Raw genomic sequence first — 13,744 nt, forward strand, 5'->3', positions numbered from 1 at the left:
ATATAACCATAATAAAGTGCATTGGCAGATGTGCAGGCTTTAGAGTTTATTTGTGGAGTTCAGTAGGATGACAGCCCTGGGGAAGAAGCTGTTCCTAAATCTGGTCGTACGGGTGCGAATGCATCTGTAGCGTCTCCCAGATGGCAGGAGGGCGAACAGACTGTGGCTGGGGTGGGTAGGGTCTTTGATGATGGACCGTGACCTCCGTAGACAGCGTTTCTGGTATAAGTGCTCTATGGTCGGTAGCCGGGTGCCGGTAATGCGTTGGGCAGTTTTGACTACCCGCTGCAGGGCTTTCCGGTCATAGTAGCTACAGCTACCATACCATACTGTGATACAGTTTGTCAGGATGCTCTCTATAGTGCAGCGGTAAAAGTTAGAGAGGATCAGGGGTGACAGATTACATCCCTTCAGCCTCCTTAGGAAATATAGGCACTGCTGGGCCTTCTTCACCAGAGAGGAGGTGTTGAGGGACCAGGAGAGGTCTTCCGTGATGTGGACTCCGAGTAACTTAAAGCTGTCCACCCTTTCCACCACAGCCCCATTGATGTGGATGGGGGTGTGACTTCCGCCTTTGGACTTCCTGAAGTCCACAATGATTTCTTTTGTCTTCTTGGTGTTAAGGGTCAGGTTGTTATCGGCGCACCACTTCACGAGATGCTGGACCTCCTCCCTGTAGGCTGACTCATCGTTGTTGGTGATCTGGCCTACTACCGTGGTGTCATCCGCAAACTTGATGATGGTGTTGGAACCATTAACAGCCACACAGTCGTGGGTGAAGAGGGAGTAGAGGAGGGGGCTCAGCACACATCCTTGTGGGGCCCCCGTGTTCAGGGTCGGGGGGGGGGGGGAGGTGTGGTTACCTAATTTGACAGACTGGGGTCTGTTTGTTAGGAAGTCCAGGGTCCAGTTGCAGAGGGAAGTGTTCAGGCCAAGAGTTTGGAGTTTGCTGGCCAGCTTTTTGGGGACGATAGTGTTGAATGCTGAGCTGTCGTCTATGAACAGCATTCTGATGTAGGTCTCCTTACCATCTAGGTGATTCAGTGCCGAGTGTAGAGCAGTTGTGATTGCATCCTCCGTTGATCTGTTTGCACGATAGGCAAACTGGTGCTGGTCAAGAGAGGTGGGAACACTGGCTTTGATGTGAGCCAGGACCAGTCTCTCGAAACACTTCATTATGATGGGTGTGAGTGCGACAGGTCGATAGTCATTCAGTCACGTCACAGCCGTTTGCTTTGGCACAGGAATAATGGTAGCAGTCTTGAAGCATGTAGGGACTACTGCCTGGGCCAATGACAGATTGAAGATGGAGGTGAAGACATCAGCCAGCTGATCAGCACATTCCTTGAGTACCCGTCCAGGGATGCTATCAGGTCCAGCAGCCTTTCGTGTGTTCACTCCGCGTAGAACACCCCTTACGTCGGAGGTCGACAGAGTGAGCACCTGGTCTTCCGGGGGTGGCAAGGCTTTGGTAGCCGGCTCCCTGTTGTAGGAAGTGGCCCTATAAATAGTAGATGCATTGCTGATCATCTTCCAAAATTCTATAGACTCTGGAACAGTTCTCATGGATTGGAGGGTAGCTAATGTTACCCCACTATTTAAAAAAGGTGGTAGAGAGAAAACGGGGAATTATAGACCGGTAAGCCTGACATCGGTAGTGGGGAAAATGCTAGAGTCCATTATAAAAGATGTAATAGCAGAGCACTTGGAAAACAGTGACAGGATCGGACAAAGTCAACATGGATTTACAAAAGGTAAATCGTGCTTGACTAATCTACTGGAATTTTTTGAGGATGTAACTGGTAGAATAGATAAGGGAGAACCAGTGGATGTGATGTATTTGGACTTTCAGAAGGCTTTCGATAAGGTCCCGCAGAAGAGATTAGCGTGTAAAGTAAAAGCCCATGGGATTGGGGGTAAGGTACTGTCTTGGATAGAGAACTGGCTGGCAGACAGGAAGCAAAGAGTTGGAATAAACGGGTCTTTTTTCGAGTGGCAGGCAGTGACGAGTGGTGTAACGCAGGGATCAGTGCTAGGACCCCAGCTATTCACAATATATATAAATGATCTAGACGAGGGAACTAGATGTAATATCTCCAAGTTTGCAGATGACACAAAGCTGGGTGGGCGTGTGTGCTGTGAGGAGGATGCCGAGAAACTACAGTATAATTTGGACAGGTTGGGTGATTATACTGCATCAGCCATGCATCTGCCCAATGTGGATTAATGCGAGGTTATCCACTTTGGTGGCAAAAACAGGAAGGCAGATTATTATCTGAACGGCAATAGATTGGGAGATGTGGAAATGCAACGAGACCTGGGCGTCCATGTGTACCAGTCGCTGAAGGTAAGCATGCAGGTGCAACAGGCGGTTAAGAAGGCAAATGGTATGGCACCTCTGACAGAGCAGCTGTCCCTCAGTACTGCCCTGGAGTGTCAGCTTAGATTACGTGCTCAAGTCTCCAGAGTGGGACTCAAACCCATGACCTTCTGACTCTAGAGGCGAGAGGGTCGCCCACTGAGCCGAGGCTGACCCCTCTTAATCTCCAGCCTGTTTACTGGGGTTATCAGCATCTTCAAACTGCCCCCCAACCCCCTAATTGCCATTATTAACACAGAATAGTCCTTCATGTGATTAACAGCAGAATGGGACCAGTGCGCTCAGGTATGAACTCGCTGGTGTCTCAGCAGGTGAAATGAACTGGTGAATCCCTTTTCACACACTGAGCAGGGGAACGGCCTCTTCCCAGCGTGGGTGCGCTGGTGTTTCAGAAGAGCGGATGAGTGCGTAAACCTCTTCCCGCAGTGAGAGCAGCTGAACGGGCTCTCCCCAGTGTGGATGCGTCGATGCTTCTTCAGGCCCTTGGAGCATTTGAAACTCTTGTCGCAGTCGGAACATTTAAACGGCCTCTCGTCAGTGTGTACCAGCTGGTGTTCCTGCAGAGAGGTGAGACGAGTGAATCCTTTCCCGCACTCGGAGCAGGAGAACGGCCTCTCGTCAGTGTGAACCAGCTGGTGTTCCCGCAGAATGGAGGGACGAGTGAATCCTTTCCCACACTCGGAGCAGGTGAACGGCCTCTCGTCAGCGTGGACTCGCTGGTGCAGCCGCAGAGAGGAGGGACGAGTGTATCCTTTCCCGCACTCGGCGCAGGAGAACGGCCTCTCGTCAGTGTGCCCACGTTCGTGTACCAGCAGAGTGTGGGACTGGACAAATCCCTTCCCGCACACGGAGCAGGTGAACGGCCTCTCCCCGGTGTGATGTCGCTGGTGTATCACCAGGTTCGATGACTTAGCAAACCTCTTTCCGCAGTGAGAGCAGCTGAACGGCCTCTCGCCGGTGTGAATGCGTTGATGCCTCGACACATCCTCGGTGCTTTTAAAGCTCTTCTCACAGTCAGGGCACTTGCAGGGTCTCTCGTCAGTGTGAGCTCGCTGGTGCACCCGCAGTGAGTTAGAGTGGCTGAATCCCTTCTCGCACACGGCGCAGGTGAACAGCATCTCCCCGGTGTGAGCTCGCTGGTGTGTCAGCAGGGCGGATTGTTTAGTGAATCCCTTATCGCACACGGAGCAGGTGAACGGCCTCTCCCCGGTGTGAACTCGCTGGTGTGTCAGCAGGGTGGAGGAGAGAGTGAATCCCTTCCCGCACACGGAGCAGGTGAACGGCCTCTCCCCGGTGTGAACTTGCTGGTGCTGTATCAGGTTGCTGGATGTTCTGAAGCCCTTCTTGCAGTCGGAGCACTGAAAAGGTCTCTCATCGGTGTGAACACGCTCGTGTATCAACAGGTGGCAAGACTGGTTAAACCTCTTCTCACAGTGAGAGCAGGCGAATGGCTTCTCGTTGGTGTGAACTCGCCGGTGTCTCAACAGGGCGGATTGTTGAGTGAATCCCTTCCCGCACACGGAGCAGGTGAACGGCCTCTTCCCGGTGTGTACTCGCTGGTGTGCCCGCAGGGAGCCTGAATGAGTGAATCCCTTCCCACACACAGAGCAGGTGAACGACCATTTCACAGAGTGACTGCCTTGATGAGTCTCCAGCTCGGAGAGGCAACTGAATCGTATCCCGCATTCCCGACATTTGCACGGATTCTCCTCGCTTTGGTTACACTTGTGCCTCCCCAGGCTGCACCTTCGGTTGAATCCACGTCCACACACAAGACACGTGTGCAGTTTGCCCGCAATCTGATTGCTGCTTTCTGCTTCCATATGTCGATGATATTCAGGTCCCGATGAATCGAGTGACTCCGTCAGATCTTCGTGTGAAGTTTGCGTTAAGCTGCCTGTCTGCAATTCCGCCCCTTGCAAGAGACAGTAAAACAGGTTTATATAAGTAATTAATGTAAATACAGGAGAGAAAATAAAGACAGACTGGCCTTTATACAGCGCCTTTCACGACCAACGGTTTTACAGCCAATGAATTACTTTTGAAGTGTAGTCGCTGTTGTAATGTGGGAAACACTGCAGCCAATTTGCATGATAAATAATGGCCAGGACACCGGGAATAACTCTCCTGCCCTTCTTCGAAATAATGGGATCTTTTATGTCCACCTGAACGTCTCATCCGAAAGACAGCCCTCCGACAGTGCGGCGCTCCCTCAGTACTGCCCCTCCGACAGAGCAGCGCTCCCTCAGTACTGACCCTCCGACAGTACGGCGCTCCCTCAGTACTGCCCCTCTGACAGTGCGGTGCTTCCTCAGTACTGCCCCTCCGACAGTGCAGCACTCCCTCAGTACTGCCCCTCCGACAGTGCGGCGCTCCCTCTGTGCTGCCCCTCCGACAGTGCGGCGCTCCCTCAGTACTGCTCCTCCGACAGTGCGGCGCTCCCTCAGTACTGCCCCTCCAACAGGGCCGCACCCCCGAAGCACCGCCCCCCCGACAGTGCGGCGCTCCCTCAGTACTGCCCCTCCGACAGTGCAGCGCTCCCTCAGTACTGCCCCTCCGACAGTGCGGCGCTCCCTCGGTACTGCCCCTCCGACAGTGCAGTGCTTCCTCAGTACTGCCCCTCCGACAGTGCGGCGCTCCCTCAGTACTGCCCCTCTGACAGTGCAGTGCACCCTCAGTACTGCCTCTCCGACAGTGCGACACACCCTCAGTACAGCCCCTCCGACAGGGCGGCGCACCCTCAGTACCGCCCCTCCGACAGGGCCGCGGCCCCCAAGTACAGCTCTTCCGACAGTGTGGCGCTCCTTCGGCACTGCCCCGCAGCGTCAGCCTAGATTTATGTGCTCGAGTCCCTGGAGTGGGGACTTTGAACCCACAACTTTCTGACTCAGAGATGAGGGTGCTCCCAATGGAGCCACTGGCTGGCTCTAAAGGTCTTTCACATCCTTGCTAAAGTGCTGTGGCCGGGGTAATTGTCACAGTCCCTTTAATCAGAGGAACACACGAGAGGGGGGAGGGAGTCCCTTTAAACGTGGAGGGGGTGGGTGTCCCTTTAAATGTGGAGGGGGTGGGTGTCCCTTTAAATGTGGCGGAGGTGAATGTCCCTTTAAATGTGGAGGGGGTGGGTGTCCCTTTAAATGTGGAGGGGTGGGTGTCCCTTTAAATGTGGAGAGAGTGGGGGTGGGTGTCTCTTTAAATGTGGAGGGGGTGGTTGTCCCTTTAAATGTGGTGGGTCTGGTGTCTCTTCAAATGTGGAGGGGGTGGGTGTCCCTTTAAATGTGCAGAGGCGGGGCCGCGCATGCTCATTCGGCCCCCTCACCACAACACCAGGCTGCCAGTGCGCCTGCGCGGGGCCTCCGGGGAGCAGACGAAAGACGGGCCCGGTGAAGAGGCGGAATCAGCGGCCGGGGTAAAGTAAACTGTTGGGGAATCGATTTAAATCGAGGTGAGGGGGGGAGCGGAGAGCGAGATTATAGAGTAAAAGACGAGAAAAACCAAACCTGAGAGTCGGGCGGGCGGGACCTCCGTGGACACCGGACGCAGCGGATTGAGACGCGCGGGATGGCGAAGTGTGCCGGAGCAATGTGATTCAGACTGACGGGGGCGCTGACCAATAGGAAGAGGGCTGAGCTGGGAGGACTGAATTGGGCGGCCTGGTCCTGCAACTAATGGCGGCACGGCTAGGAGGCGGGACCCGCCCTCCCCGGCGCTGAGGCTGGGGCCCGCTTGTGACGTCATCACAGGAAGCGGCCCAATCAGGTGGATGGAGGCCGGCCCGGTGACTGACGGGAGCTCTGACCAATAGGACGAGGGCTGAACTGGGAGGACTGAACTGGGTGGCCTGGTCCTCCAACCAATGGCGGCGCGGCAAGGGGGCGGGGCCTCCTCTCCAGCTCAGTTGCTGGGGTCGATTGTGTCGCACTGTCCCCAGGTGAGAGCAGCTCAGTCAGCACAGAGCTGGGGCTGGAATCTGGGAGAGGGGCCGCAGGCAGCACAGAGCTGGGGCTGGAATCTGGGAGCGGGGCCGCAGGCAGCACAGAGCTGGGGCTGGAATCTGGGAGAGGGGCCGCAGGCAGCACAGATCTGGGGCTGGAATCTGGGAGCGGGGCCACAGGCAGCACAGAGCTGGGGCTGGAATCTGGGAGAGGGGCCGCAGGCAGCACAGAGCTGGGGCTGGAATCTGGGAGAGGGGCCGCAGGCAGCACAGAGCTGGGGCTGGAATCTGGGAGAGGGGCCGCAGGCAGCACAGAGCTGGGGCGGGAATCTGGGAGAGGGGCCGCAGTCAGCACAGAGCTGGGGCTGGAATCTGGGAGAGGGGCCGCAGTCAGCACAGAGCTGGGGCTGGAATCTGGGAGAGGGGCCGCAGGCAGCACAGAGCTGGGGCTGGAATCTGGGAGAGGGGCCGCAGTCAGCACAGAGCTGGGGCTGGAATCTGGGAGAGGGGCCGCAGGCAGCACAGAGCTGGGGCTGGAATCTGGGAGAGGGGCCGCAGGCAGCACAGAGCTGGGGCTGGAATCTGGGAGAGGGGCCACAGTCAGCGGGCCTGGCAATGGGGCACAAGCTTCACAATAAAAGCTTCTTTCAAATGCACAATTGTTTCTTACAGACAGCCTTGGTCACTCTGCAAAAAAAACTGTTTAACAATTCATCATAACTCCCCTGCTTTAGGAGAGGCGGAGAGTGCAAAAGCAAGGAAGTTATATTGAAACTGTGTAAAAGAAGACTGGAGTCAGCTGTGGTTCAGTGGATAGCAGAGTCAGAAGGTTGTGGGTTCAAATCCCGCTCCAGGGACTTGAGCACATAAAGCGAGGCTGACACTCCAGTGCGGTGCTGAGGGAGCGCCGCACTGTCGGAGGGGCAGCACTGAGGGAGTGTCGGAGGGGCAGTACTGACATTGTGCTGCACTGTCGGAGGGGCAGTACTGAGGGAGCGCCGCACTGTCGGAGGGGCAGTGTTGAGGGAGCGCTGCACTGTCGGAGGGGCAGTACTGAGGGAGTGCTGCACTGTCGGAGGGGCAGTGCTGAGGGAGTGCTGCACTGTCGGGGGAAGCAATGCTGTGGGAGTGCTGCATTGTCGGAGGGGCAGTAATGAAGGAGCGCTGCAGTATCGGAGGTGCGGTCTTACAGGTGAGACGTTAAACCGAGGCCCCCGTCTGCCCCCTCAGGTGGACGTAAAAGTTCCTGTGGTGCTATTTTGAAAAAGTTATCCCCGGTGTTTTGAGCCCAATATTTATCCCTCAATCAACATGACGAAAAAACATTATCGGGTCATTATCACATTGCTGTTTGTGGGAGCTTGCTGTGCGCAAATTGGCTGCCGCATTTCCCACATTACAACAATGAATACACTTCAAAAGTACTTCATTGGCTGTAAAGCGCTTTGGGACATCCGGTGGTTGTGAAAGGCAGTTAAGAAGGCAAATGGGTCGCTGGCCTTCATTACAAGAGGATTTGAGTACAGGAGTAAAGAAGTCTTACTCCAATTATATCTTCTTCTTAGGCAGTCCCTCGGAACCGAGGATGACTTGCTTCCACATTAAAAATGAGTTCTCAGGTGTAAGGGTAAACCGGGAGAGCTTCTTCTCCCCGAGACAGACCCTCTGATATAAAGGGTCGACTGGATCCATGTTTATCTGTAATTTAAACAGTGGTCTGGTCGAGTTCCGAGCTCTTTCCCCTAGAGGAGAGGGTAGAATGGGGGTCTTTAGTGTTAAATGGTTTCACCTGGGTCCATTGCTTCCATCGCATACCCATCGGTTCTTGTAGACAAACACACGTATCACTTGTCATTAATACAGTACATGGCCCCATCCAACGGGCCCCATTCCCTTTCTTCCGATAACTTGCGTCATTACTTGTTGACCTATTCTGGGCAACTCGTCTGGTTTACGTCCAGCATTCTGCCTTTCTAGATCTTTAATCTGTTGTTGGTTCTTTACTACTTTATTTAGTGCTTGTACCTCCAGATTTAGTTGTACTAAGTACTGTATTGCCTTAATCTATCTTGCACTGGTCCTGCTCTTAAACACATTCTTTGGTTCTGTCTTCACAAAGGAGGACACAAATAACCTCCCAGAGATGTCGGGGGAACATAGGGTCTAATGAAAGGGAGGAACTGAATGAAATCAGTATTTGTAGGGAAATGGTGTTGGGGAAATTGAAGGCCGATAAATCCCCAGGGTCTGATAATCTACATCCTAGGGTACTTAAGGAAGTGGCCTTGAAATAGTAGATGCATTGCTGGTCATCTTCCAACATTCGATAGACTCTGGAACAGTACCCATGGATTGGAGGGTAGCTAATGTTACCCCACTGTTCAAAAAAGGTGGTAGAGAGAAAATGGGGAATTATAGACCGGTAAGCCTGACATCGGTAGTGGGGAAAATGCTAGAGTCCATTATAAAGGATGTAATAGCAGAGCATTTCGAAAAAAGTGACCGGATCGGACAAAGTCAACATGGATTTACAAAAGGTAAATCATGCTTGACTAAGCTATTGGAATTTTTTGAGGATGTAACTGGTAAAATAGATAAGGGAGAACCAGTAAATGTGGTGTATTTGGACTGTCAAAGGGCTTTCGATAAGGTACCGCATAAGAGATTAGTGTGTAAAGTTAAGGCACATGGGATTGGGGGCAAGGTGTTGACTTGGATAGAGAACTGGTTGGCAGACAGGAAGCAAAGAGTTGGAATAAACGGCTCTTTTTCCGAGTGGTAGGCAGTGACTAGTGGGGTACCGCAGGGATCGGTCCTTGGACCCCAGCTATTCACAATATATATTAATCTGGACGAGGGAACTAGATGTAATATCTCCAAGTTTGCAGACGACACAAAGCTGGGTGGGCGTGTGTGCTGTGAGGAGGATGCCGAGAAACTCCAGTATGATTTGGACAGATTGGGTGATTGGGCAGAAGCGTGGCAGATGCAATATAACGTGGATAAATGCGAGGTTATCCACTTTGGTGTCAAGAACAGGAAGGCAGATTATTATCTGAATGGCAATAGATTGGGAGAAGGGGAAGTGCAACGAGACCTGGGCGTCCTTGTTCACCAGTCGCTGAAGGTAAGCATGCAGGTGCAGCAGGCGGTTAAGAAGGCAAATGGTATGTTGGCCTTCGGAGCAAGTGGGTTCGAGTACAAGAACAAGGATGTCTTGCTGCAGTTGTACAGGGCCTTGGTGAGACCACATCTTGAGTATTGTGTGCAGTTTTGGTCGCCTTATCTGAGGAAGGATGTTCTTGCCATGGAGGGAGTGCAGCGAATATTCACCAGACTGATACCTGGGATGGCAGGAATGACGTATGAGGAGAGATTGGGTCGATTGGGCTTATATTCGCTGGAGTTTAGAAGAATGAGAGGGGATCTCATTGAAACTTATAAAATTCTAAATAGACTGGACAGACTAGATGCAGGAAGGATGTTCCCGATGGTCAGGGAGTCCAGAACCAGGGGTCACAGTCTAAAGATAAGGGATAAGCCATTTAGGATAGAGATGAGGAATTTCTTCACCCAGAGAATGGTGAACCTGTGGAATTCTCTACCACAGAAGGCAGTTGAGGCCAATTCATTAAATATATTCAAGAAGGAGTTGGATGTATTTCTTAAGGCTAAAGGGATCAAGGGATATGGGGAGAAGGCAGGGACAGGGTACTGAATTTGGATGATCAGCCTTGATCTCATTGAATGGCGGAGCAGGCTCGAGGGTAGGGAAATTATTGGAAAAATTCTGAGGGACAGAATTGGTCTCCACTTGGAGAGGCAGGGATTAATTGGTCGAGGGAAGATCGTGTCTCGCCAATTTGATTGAATTTTTCGAGGGGTGACACGGTGTGTGGATGAGGGTAGTGCAGTGGATGTGGTTTACATGGATTTCAGTAAGGCTTTTGATAAAGTCTCGCATAGTAGACTGGTCAGGAAGGTAAGAGTCCATGGGATCCAGGGTGCCTTGGCAAATTGGATCCAAAAATGGCTTAGTGGCAGAAGGCAGAGGGTGATGGTGGAAGGTTGTTTTTGTGACTGGAAGCCTGTGTCCAGTGGGGTACCGCAGGGATCGGTGCTGGGTCCCTTGCTGTTTGTGGTCTACATTAATGATTTGGATGTGAATGTAAAAGGTATGATCAGTAAGTTCGCAGATGACACGAAAATTGGTGGGGTGGTAAATGGCGAGAAGGGAAGCCTCAGGCTGCAGGACGATATAGATGGGTTGGTCAGATGGGCGGAACAGTGTTAAATGGAATTTAACCCTGAAAAGTGTGAGGTGATGCATTTTGGAGGGACTAACAAGGCAAGGGAATACACAATGAATGGTAAGACCCTAGGAAAGACAGAGGATCAGAGGGACCTTGGTGTGCATGTACATAGATCCCTGAAGGCAGCAGAACAGGTGGATAAGGTGTTTAAAAAGGCATATAGGATACTTGCCTTCATTAGCCGAGGCATACAATATAAGAGCAGGGAGGTTATGATGGAGCTGTACAAAACGCTGGTTAGACCACAGCTGGAGTACTGTGTGCAGTTCTGGTCGCCACACTATAAGAAGGATGTGATTGCTTTGGAGAGGGTGCAGAGGAGATTCACCAGGATGTTACCTGGGCTGGAGCGCTTCAGCTATGAAGAAAGACTGGACAGGCTGGGGTTGTTTTCCTTAGAGCAGAGAAGGCTGAGGGGGGACCTGATTGAGGTGTACAAAATTATGAGGGGCATAGATAGGGTAGATAGAAAGGAACTTTTCCCCTTAGTAGAGGGGTCAATAACCAGGGGGCATAGATTCAAGGTAAGGGGCAGGAGGTTTAGAGGGGATTTGAGGAAAAACTTTTTCACCCAGAGGGTGGTTGGAATCTGGAACTCACTGCCTGAAGGGGTGGCAGAGGCAGGAACTCTCACAACATTCAAGAAGCATTTAGATGAGCACTTGAAATGCAATAGCATACAAGGCTACGGACCAAGTGCTGGAAAATGGGATTAGATTAGACAGGGCTTGATGGCCGGCGTGGACACGATGGGCCGAAGGGCCTCTTTCTGTGCTGTATAACTCTATGACTCTATGGTCGAATGGCCTACTCCTGCTCCTATCTTCTATGTTTCTATGAACCCCAGGACCAGGCCCCTATGGGGAATAGGTATGCAGATCTAGGCGCAAAACTAGCTGTGGAAGAAATGCAACCAGAGGACGCGTTCAAAAATGAAATGAATATGGTCATGATAGTCAGTGGGGTACAGGAAGTGAATATAATGGAGCTACAAGAAAATACTAGTAAAGAGCAAAAGGAGAAATGGAGACAAGCTGGCGCGCAATTACAAGATGGAATTTGGAAATGGGGCCCACGTAACCAGGTGGTGGCACCGGAATGTTGTAGACAACAACTGATGGCGCTATACCATGGTGTAACACATACTAGCAGAAGTAACATGTTGCACTTACTGACACAGTACTGGTGGTGGCCAAAGATAGGTCGGGAAGTAGCGAAATATTGCCACCGCTGTATAATATGCGCAAGAATAATGTAGGACAGAGATGTCGAGTTAGAGTAGCAAACCAACCCAGGCCCCAAGGACCCTGGGAAAACTTACAAATTGACTTTACCGGCCCCTTAGCGCAGGACCGGGGGAAGAAATATTGCCTGGTAATAATTGACCAATTTACCAGGTGGGTGGAAGCCTTTGCCACCCGAGACTGCTCGGCACAAACAGTTGCACTAATATTGGCTACCGAGGTTATACCCCGTTGGGGAGTGCCTCTGCAAATTGACTCAGACAACGGCACTCATTTCACCGGCAAAATAATGAAAATCTGTAAGCTGCTACATGTGACACAAAAATACCACATACCATATCACCCCCAGAGCTCGGGGATGGTAGAAAGAATGAATAGGACACTGAAAAACGCGCTGACAAAAGCCATCCAAGAAACAGGGAAGGGATGGTCGGAATTATTACCCAGCATACTAATGAGGCTGCGAGCCACCCCAGGACAAACGACCGGACTGACCCCCTATGAATTAATGATGGGACGAGCTATGAGACTACCAGAGGATTTGGCTGGAGGGGTGGGAAACATAGAAACATAGAAGATAGGATCAGGAGTAGGCAATTCGGCCCCTCGAGCCTGCTCCGCCATTCAATGAGATCATGGCTGATCATATATCAAGGAGCGCAGAGATCGGGGAGGGTTGTGGGGCTGGAGGAGGTTACAGAGATAGGGAGAGACCGAGGGCCATGGAGGGATTTGAGAACAAGGATGAGATTGCTGGACCAGGAGCGAATGTAGGTCAGCGAGCACAGGGTGAACGGGACTTGGTGCGAGTTAGGACACAAACAGTCGAGTCTGGAGGTAACAAAGGTTTGGATGAGGGTTTCAGGCAGGAAACGTGGCAGTGAATTCACTCACACCAAGCTCGCACAGATAGCAGTGTGATAATGGCCAGATAATCTGTATTGGTGATGTTGGGTGAATGATAAACATTGGCCCCAGGACACAGGGTGAACTCCCCCTGCACTTTTTAAGTTTTTAAACTGTCATTCAAGTTTCCCTCCCTCTATTGTGAAGGGCGGGTATCCGCTGGGATACAGTCCCACAGCCACTGGTTGCCTTCTAGTGCCCCTCCGAGTGGCCAATGTGTGAGGGTGTGCAGTGACTGTTGGCAGCCTATTCAACCTTGGGGGGCATCACAGACAAAATCAAACCCCCTTTGCAGACTCGGCCTTTGCTGCCGGGGTGACTGGACAGTGATCAGTAGCAGGAGCCCAGGGCACTGAGGCTAACTGCAGTCTCCCCAACTGCATCCCAGGCCGGGATCAGCTGAACACCCCCACAGTGTGCAGCTGGAATGTGCAACCTATCCTGGGGAGCGAGGGAAAGGGAGGTCAAGGGTCAGCACAGAATGTCAGTCGACCTTGACCCCCAGACTCCCTCAATCATTGAATCATAGACATTTACAGCACAGAAGGAGGCCATTCGGCCCATCTTGTCCGTGCCGGCCGACAAAGAGCTATCCACCCGAATCCCACTTTCCAGCACTTGGTCCATAGCCCTGTAGGTTACGGCACTTCAAGTGCATATCCAAGTACTTTTTAATGTGATGAGGGTTTCTGCCTCTACCACCCTGTCAGGCAGTGAGTTCCAGACCCCCACCATCCTCTGGGTGAATGAATTTTTCCTCAAATCCCCTCTAAACCTCCGACCAATTACTTTAAATAATAATAATAATAATTCAACTTTCTATGCCTCCTGGTTATTGACCCTTCTGCTAAGGGAAATAGGTCCTTCCTATCCACTCTATCTAGGCCCCTCATAATTTTATACACCTCAGTTAAGTTTCCCCTCAGCCTCCTCTGTTGCAAAGAAAACAACCCCAGCCTATCCAATC

The 13,744-nt window shown here is 51.9% G+C and overlaps 1 protein-coding gene across 1 annotated transcript; it reads right to left on the minus strand.

The window, feature by feature from the left end:
- Positions 1 to 2,661: 2,661 nt before the first annotated feature.
- On the minus strand, positions 2,662 to 4,586 carry LOC147093166 (uncharacterized). Its single transcript, XM_085974257.1, has one exon. It carries the CDS (start codon positions 4,201 to 4,203, stop codon positions 2,662 to 2,664), a length of 1,542 nt encoding a protein of 513 aa, XP_085830383.1. The 5' UTR covers positions 4,204 to 4,586.
- Between the last annotated feature and the right edge of the window lie 9,158 nt (positions 4,587 to 13,744).

This window comes from Somniosus microcephalus, unplaced genomic scaffold (assembly GCF_052327205.1).
Source record: "Somniosus microcephalus isolate GS21.2 unplaced genomic scaffold, FLI_Smic_1.0 unresolved_chr1, whole genome shotgun sequence".
NCBI classification, from domain to species: domain Eukaryota; kingdom Metazoa; phylum Chordata; class Chondrichthyes; order Squaliformes; family Somniosidae; genus Somniosus; species Somniosus microcephalus.

Bases quoted from the DNA above. Each gene is read 5' to 3' on its own strand.
- LOC147093166 (XM_085974257.1), bottom strand. From the start codon at position 4,203: ATGGAAGCAGAAAGCAGCAATCAGATTGCGGGCAAACTGCACACGTGT.